The sequence below is a fragment of the Pholis gunnellus genome (assembly GCF_910591455.1).
Source record: "Pholis gunnellus genome assembly, chromosome: 4".
NCBI lineage: Eukaryota > Metazoa > Chordata > Actinopteri > Perciformes > Pholidae > Pholis > Pholis gunnellus.
Window position 1 is genome coordinate 3,533,674 of NC_136530.1, and position 23,483 is coordinate 3,557,156.

Genomic DNA, 23,483 nt, shown 5'->3' on the forward strand with positions numbered 1-23,483 from the left:
CTTCTTGACAGCTAACGGAATCGAGTTTTTCGCGCATGCGCGGTAATCAGCACATTTTAACTCGGCAATCCCCTTATGCAGAAGAGGGACAAACTTCATAGCCAATTATGAAAGTGCACCGATTTCATCATGACACCATGGCGAGGCGTTCATTCCTTCTAGTCGACAAGCTATTTAAAATCCCACGCATCCAGCGTGTGGGTGGGGCTGCAACACTGCAACTGGAACCAGAGAGGAAAGATCCATCTACTGTAAATAACACTGCTGCATTCTCTGGCAATGGGGAGGGAGCGAGGAAGCAAGGGAAAGAGAAAGTGAAGGGTACTTTTAATGGTGAGATAATGCAAGTTCAAATATCTAACAGCACTGGGGATTTTCTTTTTTGTAGAAGCACCGCATTATGATAAAATGTCCTTTATTTGTGGTTGTATATGACACTGTATCAGAATACTTTTCATTACATTGTACTGAATGTCAAAGCACACACTCTCTCATATTTCAGTCTCTCAAACCGTCTTGACACGTGATTAAATCCCATCCCCTCCGGTCGCACAAACAAACTTCACTCCACTTTCAGGTCCTTTAACAACTCTGCGATGTCAATATGTGGGCGGCTGCTGCTGGTTCCGGTCCTGTTGGAGCTCAGCGCGCTCTGCAGACTCTTGGCCGCCTGGTTGAGGGATGGGAGGATGCGAGCGGCTCCATGAGAGCACAGCAGGACCTCGTTGACCTCCCCTTCCACCTTTCGAGAGAGGATGGTGGGAAACGCGGCGCTCACCCGCTCACGCACGCTTTTCCTCAAGACCGAGTCACGACACACGAGGTTCAGTATGAATACACCTGGTCCAATGGCAGGAGGAGACAGAGGTATTTTTGCTATTAATTATATACTTATTTAACAAGAGGGCATTGTTTTTCTATTGTTTCTAGGGCTCAAGCCAAAGAAAATACTGTAGATCACATAGTTTAAATCCTGGATCTCAAAAAGGAAGAACAACTTTCTATTCCCTCACAGAAAAGGGACAATTAAAAAACTTGAGAAAACAATAGTCTTGAAAAATCAGATTTTACGTAATCATTTGGAACACATTAGAAATAAAAACAGACTTTGATGATCCAATATTGAGAAGATTTCTGTTGCCTTCTAACATGATTCGAATAAGGGTGCAATCTTTTCATTTTATAAAGGCGTTATTACCAAAATAAATGCAGAGAATACATGAGAGAAAAGGAAAGAAAATAAGAGAAGTTCTTTTTAAATACCGTACCTCTGGGGGTGAGCAGTCTGCAGACTTTCTGCAGGATCGAGGGTTCTACAAAGGCAGCAGGGGGACAGCTCATACCCACAGTACTGTCTTTATTGTCCACATCGAACATGATGACGTCAAACAAACGACCACCTACGGAGAAAAGACATAGCCGTCACTTCTTGGTTAACGTATTCATCAAAGCAGCCTTACTTTTACCTGCCCTCTCCTCCTTCACTCACCTTCTTTCTCCAGGGCACAGATGCGTTCGAGGCCGTCTCCGAGAGTGACGGTCAAGCGCTCATCTGGTCTGAACCCGAACCATTCCTTTGCCACCTGCATCACAACAGGGTCGAGTTCTACCACCTCGACGGTAACGTCGGGCACAAAGTCCCGTAGGAACTGGGGCAGGCCTCCTCCACCGAGCCCCACCAGGAGCACTGACACTGGGACGTCTGAGAGGGAAGATGGAGGAGATGAAAGTTAAATCAAGTGCGAAAAATTCATGCCTGCCATCCTCTACAAACTGTAGAAAACAGGTTTGAACTGACCTTTGTTCTCTGGCGTGCCCACCCCAAGCACTGTGAGGCCGGCCACCATGACTTCATGGTGAGCGCAGCAGAGGAAGCCGCTGTCCACTGACAGGGAGGTGGAGGATGCTGTTGGAGCAGCTGTTGGCTTGATCTTCTTTTTGTTTTTCTTCTTGTGACTTGATGCTGCGGGAAACATCGATTAATCAAACTTTAAAATTGTACAACATCTTTCATACAGGTGAATGCAGTTCAAAGTGCTTCACGGATGACCGATTTCAACACTTCCAGCGGCTCTCAGAGCCTCAGGCAGGCATAATAAACTATTAAGATACAATAATATTATATGTTGTGTATTAAACTGTCGTAATATTTGTCCTTATATATTGTTTACCTCATCGCTTCTGCTATTATTGTTTTATTCAAAAAGTGAGAGCACAACAAATCACAGTGAACAAGGAAAAAGAACTGACCGGTATTTGAGGAGACGAGGCGGCTCTCTGATTGGACGAGGGCAGCATTAGAGAGGAAAACGAGCCTCCGATACAGCTCCCCGTCTTCTCCTTTGACGTTCTCCACACAGTACTCCCCGCTCAGCTCGCTCACGCCCCTGCTGACCTCCTCCCGCCAACCCAGGTTTCCTCCAACTGACAGAAACGGCACCTGAATAAGGGACGGAGCAGCTCAAATGAACACGCTCACGCACATTTTAACCCAAAAGGATTGCCTGTGTGTGATTACCTGCTGGTTGGCTGGCATGCCCGGTGGAGCCAGGTCCATCACCATCGGAGAGAGCTCTGACTGGACAGCCTGCATGTCTGTGTACTCCTGGTTCCGGTGCATTGCCGCAATAACCAGGCGCCGAAAGTTAGCGCTGGCCGCCAGCTGCCGTCGCCCCTCACCGGAGCTGTACAGCCAGGCCGTCTCACTGCCTTGAGGCACTGATGAGCACAGGGGAAGAACTAAATACAACCAGTGGGATTTACAAAAGAGGGAATAAACATGACACGAGGACAGGAGAGCTCACCGATAAAAATGGCAAACTGGTTTGATCTGGGCACCTTGGCCCCTGGGGGACAATCCTGCACTGTGAGAGTGTATCTGGGGAGGCCAGTCTTGGCGTGGCAGAGGGTGAGAGAGAGGTTGGAGCTGGCGTCTGTGCTCGTGCGGAGCCTCTTTTTCAACACAGAGTAAGCCTGATGCTCCCGCACGGCCAACAGCAACTCTGCTACCCGACCGAGACGCGTCGGGGCTCCATCTTCCCCGAGACACATCTCCAGAATGGGCGTGGGCATCGGCTGGCGAAACTTGGTGCAGACCAGGACAAAGACGGGCAGAGCGAAGGAGTCCTCTTCTTTCCCGCTTTCCTCCTGCAGGCAGTGGAGCCTCACGGCCCACCCCAGCTGGACAAAGTGCTCCACAGCCAACTTGATCACGCTCTCCTGAGCCAGCGTCACGCAGACGTACCGCCCGCCGACGCTTAGCACGCGGCCCACCTGCAGAAACAAGAACACTAATGTGACGGGAGTGCAAAGAGGCACGTTGAGGAGTCTACAAAGACCCAGACCCATTGGTCTCTCACCTCGGTGAGCATGCCCCTGGCCAGTGCTCCCTCTTCTTCTGATGCCATGGCATCCAGCGTGCCCTTGTCCAGAGCAGCCTGGTAGCTGGCCTCCTCATAGGGAGTTTGAGTGGCGTCCACCTGCTGGAAGGTCAGGCCCGGCCGGCGCTCTGCGTTTCTCTGGTTCATATGGGTTACCACCGTCTCGCTGATGTCAATATTAGTGAGATGTTTGTAGCCCACATCGTACATCTGTTCACTCAGCTCAGAGTTGCCACAGCCGACCACCAACACCTGAAGGATGCAAATACAAAACACTGTTAATTCATCAGTTATTGTCGTTTGCAGTGGCGGAAAGTAAGTAACCACACTTACTTAAGTGTTGAGGGAACTTGTGCTTCGTTTAAAGTTTTTCCATTTTATGCTAAATGATATAACTAGGTGTGTATTACTATGAAACTTCCCTCGTGAATTACATTTTACTTTTAAAATGTTGATTTTGCCCTCACTAACTGCCTATATAAGACATTGTTATTATTATTATTTGAGACTTCATCATTCTACACCTTTGACTGCAATCAACACAATTATAAGCACATTACTTTGATGAAAGTTGAGCAGACATGATGTCAACTTTCTACTGTATTTGTGTCAGTAGGACACAAATAAACTAGCAAGTGGATGACATGTACTTTTAGTTAACTTGTCAGCACAAATTGTTTTTGCAGTATTGCTATGTATAGTAGTGACTGTTCTCTTTATAGCTGCTGAATCTCAGCGGGTATTTTGGGTGTCGCTATAGTTATCTCACCTTATCTTGGACCTTGATGTATTTGTGCAGCACGCCGCACAGTTTGTTGTAGTCTCCGTACCATTCAAAAGCCTTCTCCCCGCGCTTCTTAAAAAACCTCTCCCAGTATTCCGCGGAGCTGAACTCCTCGGCTGTGCGAGGTAAAAGACTCATTGTCGGCTGCAGGGTGGTTACAGTTCTCCAAAACCGCTACAGTTCACCGTCACGGAGTCTGTTGACAGCCACTGGTCCACATGGCACTCACTTTTCGGGTCGGACAACATAGCTGGCAGCACCCCTCGCTGATTGGTGAATTTCCCCAAAGGGCGGGGCTAAACAATGCCCGGTGATTCGCTGAGGCTCTCGGAGCTGATTTTATTGGCCCTTGCTGAGCCGGAAGTAGTTGGTCCGATGTTGTTAGTCCGCCGGGTGTCAGTCAACATGGCGGTGCCTGCTGGGAGGTCTGTGGTCTTCGTGACTGGAAACGCGAAGAAACTTGAAGAGGTGAGAATGAAACATTTTAGATCTGAGACAGACGGTACGTTAACGGCTGTGCTTTCCTGTTGTAACCGTTTCAGGCCGGATATACTTGAATACTTATTTATTTATGCTGTTCCAGACTATGCTAGCTTAATATAGACAGTGAGCATGAGCTGTAAATGTCCCTCGTTTCATTTGTCCTGCTAGATTAAATCTCTTTTTCCCCCCATACCATCAGGTCATTCAGATCCTGGGAGACAGGTTTCCCTACAAACTAGTGTCAAAAAAGATTGATTGTAAGTGTCAAAACAGAGACCACCAGTAGATTCAATGCCTGTCATCATCACTCACCCAAATATTTCTTCATCCAGTGCCTGAATACCAAGGGGAGCCAGATGAGATTTCCATACAGAAGTGTAAGGAGGCTGCACGGGAGGTACAATAACTACACTATCATGCAAGTGAATGTTCTGTGTGTGCACGTTGAATGACTGAAACTGATGTATTGTTTGTTTTTCACCCTCAGATTGACGGGCCAGTCATCGTGGAGGACACCTGTCTGTGTTTCAAGGCTCTGGGAGGCCTGCCTGGTCCTTACATGTTAGTATAATAACGTCCACGTCAGAGTTGTATCTTTAACAGTGGGAATGAATATTTACATATACAACTTAACTTTGTTTTTGTAGAAAATGGTTCCTGGATAAACTCAAGCCAGAAGGTAATGTTGTAAAACACAGCCGAGATGTTTTAACAGTAAAACAAATACAGCCTCTTTAATTTAGTGAAATGTTCTGTTGCAGGCTTGTACAAACTCCTAGCTGGGTTTGAAGATAAATCAGCGTGGGCTCTCTGCACTTTTGCTTTCTCTGCTGGGAAAGATGAACCAGTACAGCTGTTCAGAGGGAAAACAGAGGTCAGAGTCTCTCTCAAACTGCCTCAGTGTTTGCCTGCATGTGTATGTTTTTATTTATTTTTTATAATAATCCATTCACTCATTACTTTTGATATTTTAAGGGACATATTGTGGAACCCAGGGGACCTCGAGACTTTGGATGGGATCCCTGTTTCCAGCCAGATGGATATGACAAAACGTAAGCAAAGAGTTCATGAAATGTCCTGTTCATACCACAAGGTGGAGCCAGAGATCAACACACTTAACTTTCAGTTTAGAAATGAGTTGAGCATTGCAGATAAGTTCTTACAACGAATTACATAACTGTGAGGATCCCTTTCACCCTTATTTATAACTACTGTGCCGAGAATAAGGACACATCCATACTGACTTGAACTACTTCCTTCTGATCTGCAGCTACGCTGAACTGCCCAAAGAGGTGAAGAATACCATCTCTCACCGCTACCGGGCGCTTGCTGCCATGTCTGAGCACTTCTCTCAAACCAACAACACCTCACCTCCGGGCAAGAAGAAGAAGCAGCAGCAGGAGGATTAAAGAGTCATTTTAGCTTCCGAATCTGGAGCGAAATGTATCAAACCTTAGAATTTAACAATGCAGAGGATTATAAAGACATGGGTCAGAAATGTATGGCAGATTTGTGATCACAATGACTACTTCTATATATAATCTGCGGTTGAAAATGTGCTGCATGATATCTATTTCTTATTTTTATTAAACCTATTTTTAAACAAACTCCTTGTTCTGTGTTCCTGGGGAAGATTTCCTTTTTTATTTATTTGCAACGTCACAGATAAATGACACACAGATAGGCAAGCCGAGGAGGACTGCACGTTAAAAAGGAAAGAAAAGAGTAAATACACAGAAATGAATAAGGGGAGAAAGAAAATTCAAAAAAATCATTATGCTACGATAATATTTTTATAATAAAGTTTGTGTTTGTGCATTTATGTGGATGTTATGTGTTTGAGTTCATTGTGGCTCGACCTTGTTTAACATTTCCATGTGTCGGTGGTTAGAATGTTTAAGAATCATGAAGAATGTTAAAAAATATCTTACAGATAATTCGGGAAGACACCGGAAAATTCTTGCAAGACTGGTTTCATTGTTCCACAGTGGATACTTTAAAGGCAACCGCTTGAGTTTTGGCTTACAAAGACTGGCAAAGGTAAGACATGGAGAGGAGCATAAATCACACAAAGGAGGGAGCTCTGGGATTGTGATGAGAGCAGCAGACAGGGAAGGATTTTCAGGCGGGAGTCCGGAGAGAGAAGTGGGGGGGGGGGTCAGTACAAACACAACAGTGATAGGAGTCTGGGTAATAAATGACCCTGGAGCTGGAAGTCTCTTAGCAGGAAGTATTCATACACCTGTGACTGATGTCTCCCAGATGTACTGAACATCTCAAAACACGCATTCCGAATGAGACCAGAAGACTGGAATGTCTAATGTTAATGGCAGTACCACTTTTGTGTTTTATCAAATATTTCCACTACTTTCAACACAGATTTAATGGCACATGAAGCTTTTCTTATTGTGTAGAAGAAAACATTTTCACCTGCTTATGGATAATGATACTCTGCAAGTAAAAGTGATGCTTCTTGAGAAAAAAGGTGCTGTAGGTCGTGAAATGACTGAACCGCCCTGTTGGCTGAGACCTATACTTATTTGGGGGGTGAACTTGCCAGAAAGTAGTAATTAGTTGTGAGAAGTATTCTGTCTTCATTAGGGAGACTTCAGTTCATCTGTCAGCTGAGACGGGTCCCAGACTTCAGGTCACGAGGTCAAAGACATCACTATGGAGGCATCCCTCCTTTTTTCCTCTATCAACAGTTAACTGTCAGCGCTGTAGCATTCAGCGGAGCTACTGCCTGTACAGGATGTATTTCAGATCCTTTTAAAGGATTTAATTGTCAGCTAAGAAGGCGTTTGAATTGTTGAAAAAAAACCCATTTAATTTCTCTCTATTCTTGCAGCTCTTGTATTGCTCACTTGTAAGGCCTTGCTCTAAATGCATCTGATGTATCGACCTGGTATGTGCCCTCTTGATTAACACCATGCATGGAACCCTGTTGGTTACTCACAGGTCATCTTTTGTAAGAAAAAGGCTGATCGGGCTTCTGTTTCCAGAGCTCTCACGCTATATTTAAAGACTGAACTAAGACACATCAAGGCTTCTCTTCAATCTCATCTTAAAACTTGTCTGATCGTGAAAACCTTTGGAAATCTTTGATATACATTTTTATTTATACAGGTTTTTATTATTTATCTGATTTATTTTCTTTACTTCCTCTGCGCTCATGTTATTTGGCATTATTCTAACTGATCTGCCTTTTTGGGTTTCTTTTCTTTTGTGAAGCACTTTGTAACATTAAGAAAAGTGCAATATAAGTATTTTATTTTATCATGTGATGGCTGGAACAGCTCTGCCCCAATTCAACCTATCAAAACTTGTTGAAATGAATATGTTTATTTTAATATGAGACATATAGTCAGTATAGTAAAGACACAATATGACGTTGCTAAATTAATAACAAAAAAGATGTTGCCATTTCTTCAACGCTATAGTAGCCCAGTAGCCGGCTGTAATGGGCTGTTTTCAGGACCTGGAAAACGCTTCAAGTCCTTAAAGCCTCAATAATCGTCTCCTGACGTGACCTTTACGTCAGGTGCATGTTCCTAAAACCCTCGGGTCAGAGACGGGAATCTTTCCAGGGTTTGTAGGAACCAACAGCATGTTTATCCGAGGGAGTCAGGAGGAGGCTTTGCTGTTGTGTTACTGTGGATGTGGTTGATGAAGGAATGTGCTCCAGCCGGGATCACCGACAGGAAAGGATGCCTGACTTTATGAGATCTTAATCCCGAGGATGAGAAGGGTTTGATGTGGCTTTTTGGGAGTAGGGGGCAGACTCTCACGTATTTGTTATTCAAGATTTATCTGAACTACCTCGCTGTGATGAGTTTTATGAAACAGCAGACTCAAGTTTCCTCGAATAACAGCACACACAACTAAGGAAAAGTCTTCAAAGCAGAAGTTAATGAGGGTTAATTTCCATTCCATGAATTTCACCAAACTCACCCAACTGAATGAAGCCTTTCCAAAAAGTTCTTCAAGGTTCAGGCTAATGAATTATTCCACCATGAGAGCAATAAAGGATGGAAACAGTTGACCTAATACATATTCCTGATGGGATTGTACCTCTCAATTTCCACTATTTATGACCAAACTCGGGTCCGCCTGAGGACACCGAGGACTCTATGAATAGCAACTGTTCCTGAGGGAGTTTATAAGTGGAAACTCAGCTCACCTTTAACCTTCTGACTTGAATTGGGCCATCACTTGTGTGTTTTTATTACTGTCGTACTGTAAAAGATATGTGGAGGTTAGAGCGGAGTAGCACAAGCTGGCTGGCTGGCTGTGGGTGAATATTTAACGTTCTGTTCGGGGTTTGTGCTTTCACAACTCTACTCTCAAGATGTTTCTACCCAAGAATAAAAACACACTTTGTGATGGTGGAAGAGAGGCATGTGTGAGGAAGCAGGAAATGCTTGAGTGAGTAGGAGAACTGGAACGTGGAGGGAAACAGGAGCGGAAAATGTGCATGTCGATGACATTATGTCTCAAAACCCTCATATTTCGCTCAGGTTCAGACGATCACACAAAACAGAAATGCCATCAATGTGATCTGTGAGAGTTGCTGCATGTCTCCACAGTACACTACACTTTTAGACCATATTTAACCTACAAATATGTTCATCAGGTGATCCATGAATAATTCAATGGTCAAACAGTTTTCATCAGACACTTTTATAACCGTGAGGTGTTTGGTCATCAATTCATTTTTTAGATGTCAGAACATCGTCAACATCAAGGGCAGAGCAGTACACGTGTCATGGCAGAGACAGGGAACCACCACACTAAGGAACTTTCAGGTTGAGATCAAACACCGGCTGGAGGCCTGCTTCTTACAGGGATCAGTTTAAATGTACCTGGGACTAAATCAGGGCCCCACACCGATAAAGAAGCAGTTGCTCTACCCAAACAGTCCGGGGTTGTGCAGAGTCAGAGTCTGCAACAAGCGCTGGAAGTCCTGCACCGTCCACGGCTCTCTGTGCGTCTCCGCCGAAGCAGCACTGCTGCTGTCAGGGCTGATCCTCTGCGGGTCGTTGAAGGTGATCAGGACGTCCGTGGAGAACTGTGGCAGGCGGAACAGACCCAGGTGGAGGGTCACCGTGTTCCTCGCCTCTTCGTTGAATTTGGATACACACTGCGTCCCAGTCAGCATCCAGGCGGAGCTGCAGTCTGAGAGGGACAGCTCAGACTTGGACATGTGCTCAACACGTGTGACCTCAAAAGCATCCGGCTCCAGAGCTTTGTTGCTGGCCGCGATGTCCTCAAAGTGATACCTGGCGGCGTCTCGGTCCTCCACCTGACGCTGGTACTCCACCAGCTCCACGATCAGGCTCTGGTCGGTGTGCTCGTGGGCGAACACCTCCTGGTTGTCCGGGATCTCCCTCAGCTCACTGGTGTCTCTGGCGCTCTGGGGGAAGACGGCCGACAGCGCTCCACCGAACAGAGGATGAGACCCAGCGACGCTGCCTTCAGCACGCTGCATCTCTCCGAGAAGACCCGGGTATGAGCTCCGGAGGAACAGCAACAGAGTCTGTTTTTAACTGTCTGTAGTTACAGAAACACACACTCTATGTTTAAAAAGATAACAATGATTTAGGAAAACATAATATTAAATCTGCAAATGAAGCGTGATAGACAGATAGGTTACCAACTAAGTCGGAACTCTTTTCCGGTGAGCGTTCTTCTTCTTCTACATTATAGTATAGGCATGCTCGAGCACGCGCACTGCTGCCACCTACAGGTGAGGCGACATATTACACCTTAAAACAGGCAGTGGTGAAATTATTATTATTAAAATATTTTAAAACTACTTTTAAAACTACTTGTTACCAACTTTAACTATTTCTTAATTATTATTAATTATTATAACCACCCTTATTATAAATGTTAAGTCCCAGACTTCCAAATTAGACAGTAATTGCAAATTAATAAACTGAATGTAAACAGGAATGTAGTAAATGCATAATGATAATAAAAGACTAAGTATATAAAGTGACAATATAATGGTAAAAGTTTCAAAAGTAAAAGTACAGAACAATGGTATATCACTATATCTCATAATACTTATGTTTTTCTTCTATTCTATATATCTACGTTTCTTGATTTTTGCAATACTTGCTTTTATCTTTTATGTTCTAATTTTTATATAAATAAATAACTATGAATTATATTTTACAAGCGTTTAATATGTACAATTTTAATATGCAGTTACGATCACTACCAAGTGCATTTGTTGTTGTAAAAAAATACAAAATAATTCCTTTTGACATGAATTAGAATATAAGTAAATAGTAGCATAACATCTAAATACTCAAGTAAAGTAAAACGATGAATGCTAAAAAGTTGTATATTTCATAAGGAATTTGTATAAATTTGCTCTATAAACAATAAAAATGACGAATCCTTCACCACGCTGACAAACCTCTGCAGCGGTTCCTCTCCTCCGCCAGATGTTTGTGTTCATTTCCTGGTCAGCTGATTCAGACGGAGGAAAGACAAGCGGACCGCTAACGTTAAGCTTCCATGATGACAATCCTGTCTCTTCGTCCGGACAGCGTTTACAAATGAAAGCGACGACACTGTAAAAACCCGAAAACACCTGGATTAATACCAGAGTCTCTGTGTTTACCAGCATCGAGCATCGGATCTTGTGGGGAAACATCAGGTAGCCACGTTAGCATCATTAGCATCCTTAGCTTCCATAGCATCCTTAGCTTCCATAGCATCCTGAGCTTAGCTGGGTAGCTAAATGTGACCTGAGCTAGCTACATTGGCAATTAGCTTAGCTGTGTTGGCGTTGATATTGGTCCACTTTCACTTAAATGACTCTGGTGTAGTAATGTGATAGTTAAAGTGTAGTAGACAGCGATACTGTGACCTATTTAAATGTATGCTAACAAACCGCTAAAGCAGCTAACAGCTGTGATGTAGCTAATGTTAGCTAATTGGGATCATCCCAGGGTCCTATGTTCCTTGGACATGCGTGTATCTTGATATGAACTATTACTATAAGTTCTAAACTGCAAACGAACGACGTGGGTGGATTTATAAATGCAGTTTGAATTGTAAAAAATCTGTTCAGCCATGTTGGAGATATAAATGTCAAACGTCTATAAAACAAAAACTGTCTTGGCCGCAAATTTAAGGGGAGAATTGAGGACTTTAACATCAGTTGTCGATGAAGCTGTTGGTGATTTCCACATATTGATCCAGCGAAACGTACAAGAAACATTTGATCGAGAGAAAAAAACATTGTTTAGAACATAAAACTCTTGAAAAGGTCGCCATCATTTCTCATGTTAAGAGGATATAGTCTTGAGCTGAGGAACACAGGACCCGTAGCTTCTACTCCCGAGAGCAGCTGAGCTCCTGAGATTTGATATTTTCAGCACTGGCTCCTTTAAAGGGGTTAATACCATTACAGCAGTACCATAAATAGCTGTACTTTGCTCAGTGAAAGCAGCATCTTTTTTTTTCTTCTCCAGGAGGATGACACATTGCAATCCATATATTGATTATCATTAATGATCTGCAGTCTTGTAGTCATCAGTTCTTTTGTCCGAACATGACGTCACGCTGTCTGTAATTGTAACTTTAATATGAATCCAATTCTGCTTTTAAAAAAATGGATTCTAGCTTTTAAAACTCCTCCTTCTGCGACCCTAACATGATGGAGGTGGCTTCTTCTCTCTCTCTCTGTGTCTCTTCTTCTCGCTGTCGCTGCTTCAGAGCGAGCGCTGTCCCCTGCTTCTCGTCGTTTACTGGACAGTTCCTCTCCTCTCCTGGCTACCCAACGGCCTTTTTTTCCATATCGCAGTGCCAGAAAAGGACGCTGCTGAGAAAGCCACAGTGAGACAGTCAGACTGAACTGGATTCAATGGTATACGTTGTGTATTGTTGGATTGAGAGAGGTGGTGTGTGTGTGTGTGTGCTGTGTTTCCTCCCCCTGGTTACAGACGGGCCTGAGGATCACATGTTGTTTAGTTCAGTGTCACAGAGGCACTTTATTGAGGCTCCGTTGTGTTTTGGAACAAGTAGCACACAAACACGCACTCGAGGGGGTGTAATTGGAAGAACAGCACGTTTTCCACATCCGACATGGTCAAGTTTTTTTTCACCCAAAGACACACAGAGCAATGATGACATTTCCTTTCATAGCTAGTGAGACTCAATGCCTGCTCCCGCCAGGAATATGAGGGATTAAGACCTCTAAATAGGACGTCTTTCTTTACCGACAAGGAAAAGGAGAGGAGTATTATTTCTTACACAGCTGGCGTAACGGAAGAACTGCTTTCTTAACATGTTCCAGGAGGTAAATATTAGTGAGATCAGCTCTCCTCCGATTGCTCCACCAATAAATCTCCTTATTGCAGTTGTTGCTCAGCGAGTTTGGATTTCGGGTCTTTGTTCATACACTCAACGCTAAGATAGTTGTGGTTAAAACCTGCAAGTCAAATCACTCACTTCTGACCACCAATATTAAGAGTACTCTCATCTAGCAGGCCGCCATGTCACATGTAACACTCATGAGCAGCAGGACCATTGTTGTTGACTGTCCACGTCATGATCTTCTCCCCCCCCCCCTGTCCCACAGAGGGAGCCGGATCGGGAGGAGCAGCCTGAAGACAACATGCCCCCCAAGTTTAAACGACACCTCAATGACGACGAGGTCACGGGATCCGTTCGCAGTGAGAGGGTGAGACACACAGGAGGAGGGAGGGGGCTTATTGTTTTATGTTATTTAATGACGACACATACATTGTTTGTATTACGCCATTTTGCGCGGAGAACCCTTCACCTCCTGCGGTGCAAACACACTGCGGCTACACACCTGTGTCTACTTATCGCTTGATTGTGTGACGTGACACATCACCGACATGTTAACTGCCCCCATGTGTCGTGGCACGCAAACAACTTCTAAAAGGAGTCTTTCAAATATACAACCGCCAAAACATCCATGTGGGCTGCAGAAATAGTCAAAAACAAATTTGATTAGTATTTGTGGAAAAAGTGAATGAAAAATGAGGGAATGCAGAATAGAGAGCGGACCTTCACACGGAGGTTAAGTGAAATACGGGCTATGCCTGTAGCCAAATGTCTGGTTCTCATCAAAGTGACCTCCACCTCCACTGATTCTTACCTTCCCTCCGTCCTGTTTCTCTGTGAAATCCTCTTTCTATTGTGTTGAACTGGGATCAAAGCTAAGCTTACTGGGAGACTTGCATAACAAGTGGCTCTCTGTAGTGCTCCACCTCCTGCCCTCTGATAATAACTACCAGTCCTCCCTCACGTCTCCAATGATAGACAGTTAAAGTAAAGAAGGAGAGCGTTAGTGCCTTAACTTGTAAAGTTCTTCATCATCATCATCATCATCATATGGTCACCATTCCCTCGGCTGTCTTGCAGATGACGGTGTATTAAATATTTACTGGCACAATATCGGCTTGCAGCTGTCAACATAGAACATCTGTGGGGTTTTTCCTCTCTTAGCTCTTTATAGCGGCATGGGGTCATGATTGAAAAATTGAATAATTGAACCAAAACTACTTCTAAACTATGTAGTTTACGCTGCTCCTGAACTAATGGACCAACGCACTGAACGGCGGCACGACTCCCGCTTTCCTTAGAAAACATTCCTCCCCAGTAGCCGGAGTTTTACGAGAGTTTTTATTGAGGTTTGGAAAGCAGAGCAGCAACAGTCATATTTTTTTTAGTAAGTCATCATAACGTAAGTGCACTATAATAGTATTTAGTGTAAATGTTTTCGGGGATATCTGCCCTCTGAGGATAGACGGAAAAAGATTCTATCGATCAGCAGTCATCTGGAGGTCAGTTTCATATCTCTATATCATCGGTTGTGAGTTCCAGGAAAGTACTCCATTTGGCTGAGATGCTCTTACGGCAGAATCATAGTTCAGTATCTAGAACGTTCCCTTATCTGACCTTTGACCCTTTCCTCTTGTACAGAGGAACCTGCTGGAGGACGACTCTGATGAGGAGGAAGACTTCTTTCTGTGAGTTTAAGTTCTGTTAAGACACTGAGCGTATGATAAATAAATCAAATATATTTTAGTACAATTTATCTCGGGAGACGAGAGCAGTCATACTAACACATAGTTACATTTTTTTGACACATAATCAACAGCGAAATAAGTCGTTACAGCTGAAAGTTCACATTAAATTGCTCACTCTGGCTTCATTAATACCTGTTTTCCAGGCGAGGACCCACGGGACCCAGATTTGGACCTCATAATGACAAATTCAAGCAGTAAGTATGAACACATTCCCCTAAAACAACTGAAAGCCAGAGGTCAGAGCAGTGTTGCCGGCACTCTTGAGTTTAGGTGCCGGTGTTACGCAACCGTGGCTCGTCGTGTTTACGGGTTTTTTAGCGGATTGTGTAAGAGAGGCCGGCCGCCGTGTGCAGGTCGTTGTGTAACGTTCCCAAGACCTCCGCAGTCTGTTTCCACGAGGTCATTGTTGAGACAGAGTTGTTTCTCCCAATCGGTGCATACCTGACAGTTAGTCGTTGCTGTGAGCACCTGAAACAAGTCAGGGCTCCACGGTAAGGATTCCCCTCGGCAAATAAAAGGCCACGTTGGGCTAGTACATCTAGCTCACTTGCCCAATTCGGGTAATAAAGAATTTAACACATTTTTTTTTTTGCGGAGCCGATGATGGAAGTAGCTTAAGAGTGAGCCATCTCACTTCTTTTGAGAGTTGGGCACTCAAGGGAAAAATGGTAAAGACGAGGTTTATGGGCTGAAGAGTTTGGTTGGGTCGCATTAGAGGATGTGGGTGAAGCTCCAGGAGCCGTATATTCACAGACGTTATTGGAACGCTCTCAGAGCTCCTAACTCAGCCTAAACATTCTTGTCTCGTCTTTATTTTAAGGGAAAATGTCAGAACTCGAAGAATTTCATCACTAGGAGCAACTCTTTGTACCGAGAAACTTTACGAGTACGGCCCCAGGAATGTTTGCACATTACCCAGGCTCCTCATCTCCGTCTCTCCCAGGGTGTTTATGTGCCTTTGTGTTTATGTGCCCATGCTTCTGTGTCCCCCTGTTCCTGATTTGTTGTGGTTATGGTTTTGCATGTTTAATATTACCGTCTTCAACGTGCAATCAAGCTGAAGTCCAAGACTGATCATTTCCTGCAGCTCCTTGTCTGAGACAATCAGTGTTAGAAAAAACAAATTCCTTCGTCTTGCATCTCCCTTATGAGCCTCTCCGTTTCTATTCATGTATGATTTCTCCCTCCAACCGGCCCTGCATCCTTCAAAGAGGTAACGCTAAGAATGACTTTGCAATAAGAGTGACTGAAGGGTAATGTGGACTGGTCATGCCATGCGCAGGTACGAGTAACGTGAATAAAGCAAGGATCTGAGCATTATTCTGCAGATACTAAACAGGTGCAGGCAGATCATTGAGGATGAAAACCATCTGACAGGCTTTGTATTGCCTGCCAGCTGGCCCAGGCTGGATAGAGCGAGAAGAGAAAAGGAAATTGTTGGGAAGACGGGTGCTTTGTGCTGTGGTGGGTTAACCCAAAAGAGAAGATCAATCCTTGACATATCTTACCTTTCATCATTCACGATTGATTTACATCATTTACGACCGTCTCGCACCAACTTGTGTCCTCAGGGTGCAGTCGCAGGTTGACGAGGTGATCGATGTGATGCAGGAGAACATCTCCAAGGTGATAGAGAGGGGCGAGCGACTCGACGACCTGCAGGACAAGTCGGGTGAGTCACAGCCGGGTGTGTTTGTGCTCGTCCACATGTTCAAAATAAGCCGACAAACTCTACAGGGAACGTCTTTTATTTTAACGGGTAGTTTCCACAGGGAGCTCACCGATTGTTCGCACACGGCTCTGAGGATTGAGCCTCACTGTATGTAGGCGTATTTGGGCACGATGAGGCCCAATGATCTTTAATGTATCTTTAAAGTCAAGCTATGACGGTTTGGGTAATGTCCTCAGCCTCTAGTGAGATCTCGCATATGAGATGTTTTTTTAGCTCGGAAATGTTATGTTTTTTTAGCTCGGAAATGTTCTGCAAATACTAAATTCAATCAACAATAGACAAGTAATAAGCTTCATAATATTTGGAGGCCATGTCCAAAAATGCAGCACTATGTACCAACATGCACTAAACACATGCACTGATGGCCGAGTTATGTCAACAAAGAACAGAGAAGCTCTGATAACAAAACACACCGGGTGAGAGTGACTTCACCCCTCTGCTCAGGTTACTCAACGACATCTTTACACAAACCCAAAGTTGTTTGCTGCTTTATTAATGCTCTGAATCCCACATAAACACTGGAATTAGTCATGAATTGAAGGAAACAAACATGGCATTAGGAAACTGATGAACCTTGAGGAATAACTCACGTTACACGCACGAGGGAGCACAGGTCTGGTCAGTTAATCTTTACTCCGAGCAAACAGAGTAAAGATTCTCCTCCTAGTTCTGAGTGCTCTGATTGAGGGCAGATTGAGCTCACCTGTGGCTCACCTGTGGCTCCTCCCAGAGCTCATCAGGGTCATGGCACACTTTCAACAATAGAGGCAGATTATTCTTTTAGTAGACTCATCAATTAATTGACTAATCGTTGCAGCTCTACATTAAACCCTGCAGAAATACGTAATGTATGTCACATATTTTAGTTGGGGGAAAAAATCATCAAAACATCACCTTTGTGAGTAGAAGTGCTGCTTGCGTGTAAATACACAAAGTTTAAAGTAGACTTTAAAGGTGCTAATGATATGTCCAGGTTTAGTGTTTTACCAGGTGTGTGTCTGAACGCTTTTGACAGGTCTCACACTCTCCCTCACACTCTTTCTTGCATGTGTGTGTGTGTGTGTGTGAAATGTGTTTATCTCGCTCAACTTCACACGCATGCGAGGCTTTTCAACAAGACACGCACACGTCTTCTTCTTCTTCTTCATAAGATAAAAAGATGAGGCTGAAGTGTCTCTTCTCGGTCTCATCATGAGCTCCACACAGATGTTATATAACTGCTTCTCTCTGTCAGGTCGACCAAGACAATGACGCACATCTGGAACACATCTGTTTGCATGAGCCTTTGTGTATACGCGAGCTTCGCTGTATTTGTTGGTCCGCGTGTGGCTGATTGCGTGTCTCTGCAGTGTGTGTGTGTGTGTGTGTGTGTGTGTGTGTTGACCGTTATGCGATGGACACAAGCAGTTTGCTCTCCGATTCATGTGCAGGCGAACCTGTCGTTAAAACTCCTGAAGATTAACAAGCATCTTCTCAGGAGCCTCCCGTCTGAGCGCTTCTCTTTGTAGCGGTCGACCGGTCGTTAACATGTCCGTGGGAACGGCCGACACATGACTGGAGACAAACACTCCACAGAGGGACCAGGGGGCTCGGACAAGAGCAGCGGCGAACGCTAAGTGAGCTGAGACCTTCCTGTTAACTCGCGTAAACACGCGGTATCGTGGGCGAGCGTTTTTGGAGAGGGACATCACGACACGGACAGACAGGGAGGAAATGTGTTTTCACTCCGTCGTGTTTAAACTCGGCGAGTTGTTGTTCACCGTTAAATGCCAAACGGTTCATGGGAGTGATCTCACCAGCAGAGCTACGGTGTTGCATAACACGTTGTAACTGCACATGCACAACATCGGAGCCAGGCAGTTCTGAGTCACCTCATCCAACAAAGGCAAAACAACAGCCAGGCTGTTGTTTACGTGGTGATTAACAGATTTCTTTTTTTTTTTCTCCCCTCTTCTCTAATTTCTTTTTCCTCGTCCGTGCTGCGGTCCCGTCGTCTCCCAGAGAGCCTATCGGACAACGCGTCGGCCTTCAGTAGCCGAGCCAAACAGCTGCACAGGAGGATGTGGTGGAGAGACATGAAGGTGGGCTGTCTGTCTGTTTTATATATATGTGTGTGTGTGTGTGTGTGTGTGTGTGTGTGTGTGTGAGAGTGAGACACACCTTCATTGTGTCCCTTTACTCTTGTATTTACACTGCACTCAGAGGTTTCCAGTGTTGTGAGGAATGTGTTGTTTCTTCCACAGATGAAGATAATTATCACCTCGGTAGTTGTTGCCCTCCTGCTCATTATCATCAGTGAGTATTAGACCCAACACACTCAAATGGACATAATGTGCAGAACTTGTCATTAAATATTCCTTCTCTCTCTCTCTCTTTCAGTTCCAGTGATCCTGCGATATCGCTAGTGTCTGACGACGAGGATGAGGGAGAACTGTCCTCTTCCTCCCCCCCTCTCTCTATCTCTCTATCTCTATCTTTCTCTCTCTTCTTTGCACACAGTCCTCCACTCCAGCTAGGGGGCGCCAGCCAGCCTCCCACACCCTCCCCAGTGTCAGCCAGCGTACCCCTCAAGGGATCTGGCCTCAACTTGCCCCTCAGTACAGATCTCATCATTTGTATTTCCACATAAATCTGCTGTGAGATCAGCACTGAGGCTCGCGGTTTGATCCCTGGTTTGAAAGTAAAGCTACAGATGAGGGGACGCGGGAGATATTTTTACGGCGGTTTGGGAGAAACCGCTGACTCTCAGCCCCTCTAGTCTAAGTGAAGGAGTGCTCCATGCCATGACACATATCACGCGTCGGGTCTTTGCCCTGACAACAGGAAAACTCCTGCATATTACATAGATAGTTTACTGTAAAGGGGATCTATGCCAACAGTCTCTCTTAGTTTAGCTGGTCTGAATCTGCTGCAGCAGCCTCGTATAAAGGCCATAAAGGGGCTTTTAACATTTAGCGAATGAACCTCAGATGTCTACCCACGATTCCTTGTGTGAGAGCGTTTATAGGGGACCCTTTGTGAACACAAAGCACATGTCACCGTTCGACTCCAGAAAACATCTGAGGCTCATCTGCGTAGTCAAAAGTGCGGCTTCTTTTAATCATTCTGGCAGGAAAGTGATTTCACTTATCAGGTATGTTTCCTCATCAGTGCAGATGATCGGGGGGAAAGGAAGGTTATCGATTCAGACGGCATCCTGAATATTATTCGCCTCCATAAATCACCGCTTCCCGTCTGCCCCTCGGTAGCTTGTTAAACTGTACGGCAGGACGGCGTCGAACCAAAACATCCAGGTCATGAATGTCTCCTCGGCCTCTCCGGCCTCCGGACCGCTGGCCTCCCTCCCGGGTTGAGCCGACCGAGCTCTGGGGCCCGTTTGGTCGCGGGCGCGCTGCTTTCCTGCTCTGTTTGGTTTTAACGCTTCTTCTGTCTTTACTTCACTATTTTTCCTTATTTATGCCGGTCGCTCAATGTGATGCTTGTATGAACACTGGTATTCCCACAGAACTGTTGCATTACTTTGAAGCAGGGGTAACTTAAGAGATGCAAGTTAAACGTCTCGCTGTGAAACAAACGTAGGTGTCATTGTGTTCTGGATTAATTAACTGTATAATACATTGGAGCTCTACATTGTCATTTTATTATTTTTGATGTAATTTATTTGAGCTGTAAATATTGATTCTGTAATGATGTACAATACTCTCGGCATTGCATTGGAAGACTGTGATATACTGATCCTTTTTGCTCTGGAATAAAGTGATTTTAAAGGGCACCGGTGTGGTTTCAACTGGTTTTAGCTGGTCTTCCGGTGAGGATGACATCAGAAAAGTGAGGATGGGGGGAGCAATCAGAGGGAAAATTTGGTTGATGGAAAGAAAGAAGATGAAAATGCCATCCCTTCACTCTTAACCACTTTCTAAATCCTTGTCCTGAGCTCTATTTTGATCTCATTACCAAACTTTCTTTTTTATTGGTCTGACTTTACTGGCAGTGTGGAGTCCCAAGATGGCACTAAAGTTTGAAGTGACTGAACGCCGTGAAGCTCTATTGTTCCGACAGACCGGCTGCTCCTGTTCTCTCTGGACAGCAGACACAAACGCACACTGACAGCTCTGCTCTTTGCTCAGCCAGCGCTGCCCAACCCTTCTGAGGGAGCAGACATTAAATTGGCCCACAGGGGTCTTTTACTTCATTGATCTACGGCAGATGGTATTCCAGCTCGCGCCAGTTGCCAGTGCACACGGCAGGGGGGTGACGGCCATATTTCAGCTTTGAAGATGAAGAGAAGAGAGGGCATTTCATCCCATACACTTGTTTTAATGCTGGTGTGGCTGCAGTGCACTTATGGATGGTTAGTATGATACGAGTTGAATGCAGGATGCAGGCGTTGATTTTCAAACAAAATGCATTCAGACCAGAGAAGCAAACCATATAGGTCTATCACTTTGGCTCCTCTATGTACAATTAATGAGAAAACAAAAAGCACAGACCAACCAGTTTGCTGTCTTCCATGACCTTTGATAACACGTCACCTGCTGTCTGCGGCCAATCAGAGAGGATCTCTGGAATCAGTGCAACTTAAACCCAGGTGGCATCAATCTCTCCTCATTTGCAGCTATAATTGGTAGTCAAATGCACTTTGACAAAAGATATGATTCAAATGCACGCTCTCAAGACACATTACACAAACATTACAGCTGGAAAAATGACCCACAAAGACATTTTAAAGGGGAAGCTCAGAGTACTTAACCCCAAACCACTTCACGCTATATGGGTATTTAATAGTGTTGTTGATGGATTCAGGTCGAAATCTTTACAATTATTTTATTTCTAAGGATTCCTCCTCCTATAAAAGCAATTAATGGACTCTGCAGACTATTGAGAGAGGAGTATTAGTGAGGAGTGGCCGTTCCTCTCTCAATGAACCTGTGAATTGCGTATGCTAACTGATAGCATACACGTAGCTAACGCTGATGCTAATCGCAAGCATACAAATATATCCCGGCCCTGCATGTGAACTTAAATTCCCAAATGTTTATTAGTTTAAACTGTATTTTGTTACAATGACCCTTTACAGCAACCTTACCTAACAATAATCACAACAATAGCCTTCGTGCTAGCAATTAGCGCCAGCGATGAGCATAAGCTAACTGACATGTTAACGACTATCATGAACGATAATTTTAAAGCGGTAAATTCCGTCTCAATGTTAAAAGAAATGTAGACCAAGCAGATACATGTAGTGCTTTTATAAAAATTCTCTGTAATTGTAGCATGAAATCATGGTTGAATAAGCAAGCTAGCTAGCTAACTAGCCTGCTGCCTTAGTGAGTAAAATATAACAAATGAATGCCTCTTCCCCACGCTCTTAGTAGCAATGTAGCAAAGCACAGTGCTATCAGTCATTAGCACAGATTCACCAGAGTTTGTAATGCGCTGACAGCTTATGTCAAGTCCAGAGTAAAGAGAGGAAAGGTTTATTATGTTATTGCAATGTGACATTTGTTACAACTTGCTTTAACTGGAAAGTGGCTGTCTGGAGGTTTGATTTATGCAAAGGGTAAAATAATTCAGTGTTACACTATACTGTTTATTCGTTCGTGAGAGAACATTTCTATTCTCGTTTACTGCTGGAGACCCACCCACACTGGCAGCAGAGCATGTTTTGGTCCTTCATTATAGGACTCACACTGGATGACTTCAGATTCCGGGCATAGCAGCGGTTCTTTGAGTCATAAAACAGTGATTTTCACCAAACAGAGAGAGACATAGAGAGGAGTAGACGATGTGCCAACAGGCATTAGTCAGTCGCACACACACCCTGTTCAGTGGAGAAACAAGGGAGAATGTCACGAGCTAGAAGAAGTGGAGAATACATTTCTGATTGATACTTACACTCATTCTAGTGAATAAAACATTGTTCATATGTTTAAACACTCCTACTACTTTCCCAGGAGCTTGTCTTCACTCGTTCTCACCTATTTTTCTTTGTACACATGGTTTTACTCTCATCTTTTCCTCCTTTGATGATTTATTTCACTACTTTGTGAAATAAAAGAGTGTCCCACCTTCCACCCTCTCTTAAGTTTCTCATTCTTAAGATATTTCCTGTAAGAGGATGTGTTTTTCAAAGGCAGACTAAACCATATACCTCATTCATCCACTCGCCCATCTGTCCGACCAATCATAGACTTGCCTCATCAATCAAAGGCAACTGTCTCAGGTATACCACCAGCTGTCTGTAAACAAGCTCTACCAGAAGCAGATGAGGCTGGCATCAATCGGCAAGAGGAAGTGTTTTTCTGAAGAGTATGCATCCTTTGCCCTCGAGCCTCCCTGGAGTGAAGAATCTGGGTCAGGTGGTGTTTTAGGGTTCAGGGTGGCCTGGAGGGGGTCAGCAGAGATGGATCACTTTTAGAAATAAGGGCCCTAAAGGGTTTCTCCTAAAGGGCTGAGGTTCTACTCAGCACCGTTTGCTTCTGAAGAACCATAGACTGAATATAAGAAGTGGACGTAGTCACCGTGATGTCACCCATTGGTTTGTTGACTGCGGTTTTGAAGAACCCCCTGGGGGGGGGGTTTAGACGAAACCCATGTAATGTGAAAGGTTTCTGGTTAGAACCCTCTGGGTGGGTTCTATATTAAATCCTTGAAATATAAAAGGGTTCTCAGTAGATGAAACCATTGCAATATATAAGGGTTCTTGTTAGCATCTAGATAGAACCTCCAGAGAGGGATCTAGGTGGAACCTTTACATTATAGAAGGATTTTCTGTAGGAACTCTGCTATGGGGTTTTGAGTGGAACCTTTTACAGATGCTTCTAGGTATAAACCTTTATGTTGGTAGGTAGAACCCTCGGAAGTGCAACTTTGTAAAAGGTTCTACCAGGAACCGAAAGGCTTCTCCCATGAGGACAAGCCAAAGAACCCCAAATGGTTCTATTAGCACCTTCATTTCTAAGAGTGTACAAGAAATCTGAACAAACACAGTAAAGTAGGAGACACAAGGAGAAGAAGCGTAGGAG

General features: G+C 44.4%; 4 protein-coding genes across 6 annotated transcripts; 2 read left to right on the forward strand and 2 right to left on the reverse strand.

Moving 5' to 3' along the window:
* Positions 1-526: 526 nt before the first annotated feature.
* mettl13 (methyltransferase 13, eEF1A lysine and N-terminal methyltransferase) lies at positions 527-4,302 on the reverse strand (the record flags this gene model as incomplete). The annotated part of the gene is made up of 9 exons (XM_079158408.1): positions 527-840; positions 1,269-1,400; positions 1,490-1,702; positions 1,799-1,963; positions 2,251-2,440; positions 2,519-2,718; positions 2,805-3,273; positions 3,360-3,632; positions 4,150-4,302. 9 exons carry the CDS (start codon positions 4,300-4,302, stop codon positions 563-565), a joined length of 2,073 nt encoding a protein of 690 aa, XP_079014534.1. The 3' UTR covers positions 527-562.
* Positions 4,303-4,561: 259 nt separating this feature from the next.
* Positions 4,562-6,233, forward strand: itpa (inosine triphosphatase (nucleoside triphosphate pyrophosphatase)). The gene is made up of 8 exons (XM_079157333.1): positions 4,562-4,632; positions 4,847-4,904; positions 4,980-5,044; positions 5,135-5,208; positions 5,295-5,326; positions 5,409-5,521; positions 5,623-5,699; positions 5,918-6,233. The coding sequence occupies exons 1-8, from the start codon at positions 4,570-4,572 to the stop codon at positions 6,054-6,056; spliced, it is 621 nt and encodes a 206-aa protein (XP_079013459.1). The 5' UTR covers positions 4,562-4,569; the 3' UTR covers positions 6,057-6,233.
* Positions 6,234-9,356: 3,123 nt separating this feature from the next.
* rangrf (RAN guanine nucleotide release factor) lies at positions 9,357-10,334 on the reverse strand. Of its 2 annotated transcripts, none has more exons than XM_079158485.1 (2): positions 10,301-10,334; positions 9,357-10,160 (listed from the first exon to the last, which is right to left on the reverse strand). In XM_079158485.1, exon 2 carries the CDS (start codon positions 10,133-10,135, stop codon positions 9,554-9,556), a length of 582 nt encoding a protein of 193 aa, XP_079014611.1. In that variant the 5' UTR covers positions 10,136-10,160; positions 10,301-10,334; the 3' UTR covers positions 9,357-9,553. The 2 variants fall into 2 exon arrangements, with proteins under 2 accessions (XP_079014611.1, XP_079014610.1); XM_079158484.1 differs by having other exon boundaries at positions 9,357-10,197; positions 10,301-10,328.
* An 811-nt stretch (positions 10,335-11,145) lies between these two features.
* Positions 11,146-20,205, forward strand: vamp4 (vesicle-associated membrane protein 4). 2 transcript variants are annotated; one of them, XM_079158410.1, is made up of 9 exons: positions 11,146-11,317; positions 12,382-12,532; positions 13,247-13,348; positions 14,620-14,666; positions 14,870-14,920; positions 16,298-16,398; positions 18,460-18,539; positions 18,702-18,753; positions 18,838-20,205. In XM_079158410.1, the coding sequence occupies exons 2-9, from the start codon at positions 12,530-12,532 to the stop codon at positions 18,861-18,863; spliced, it is 462 nt and encodes a 153-aa protein (XP_079014536.1). In that variant the 5' UTR covers positions 11,146-11,317; positions 12,382-12,529; the 3' UTR covers positions 18,864-20,205. The 2 variants fall into 2 exon arrangements, with proteins under 2 accessions (XP_079014536.1, XP_079014537.1); XM_079158411.1 differs by lacking the exon at positions 12,382-12,532.
* Positions 20,206-23,483: the final 3,278 nt, after the last annotated feature.

Excerpts from the sequence above, each read along its gene's own strand:
- itpa (XM_079157333.1), top strand. The coding sequence starts at position 4,570 with ATGGCGGTGCCTGCTGGGAGGTCTGTGGTCTTCGTGACTGGAAACGCG. Across the intron at positions 5,045-5,134 it reads GTAAGGAGGCTGCACGGGAG|ATTGACGGGCCAGTCATCGT; the intron begins GTACAATAACTA and ends TTTCACCCTCAG. Across the intron at positions 5,327-5,408 it reads GGATAAACTCAAGCCAGAAG|GCTTGTACAAACTCCTAGCT; the intron begins GTAATGTTGTAA and ends GTTCTGTTGCAG.
- rangrf (XM_079158485.1), bottom strand. The coding sequence starts at position 10,135 with ATGCAGCGTGCTGAAGGCAGCGTCGCTGGGTCTCATCCTCTGTTCGGT.
- vamp4 (XM_079158410.1), top strand. Across the intron at positions 13,349-14,619 it reads GATCCGTTCGCAGTGAGAGG|AGGAACCTGCTGGAGGACGA; the intron begins GTGAGACACACA and ends CCTCTTGTACAG. Across the intron at positions 14,921-16,297 it reads CATAATGACAAATTCAAGCA|GGTGCAGTCGCAGGTTGACG; the intron begins GTAAGTATGAAC and ends TTGTGTCCTCAG.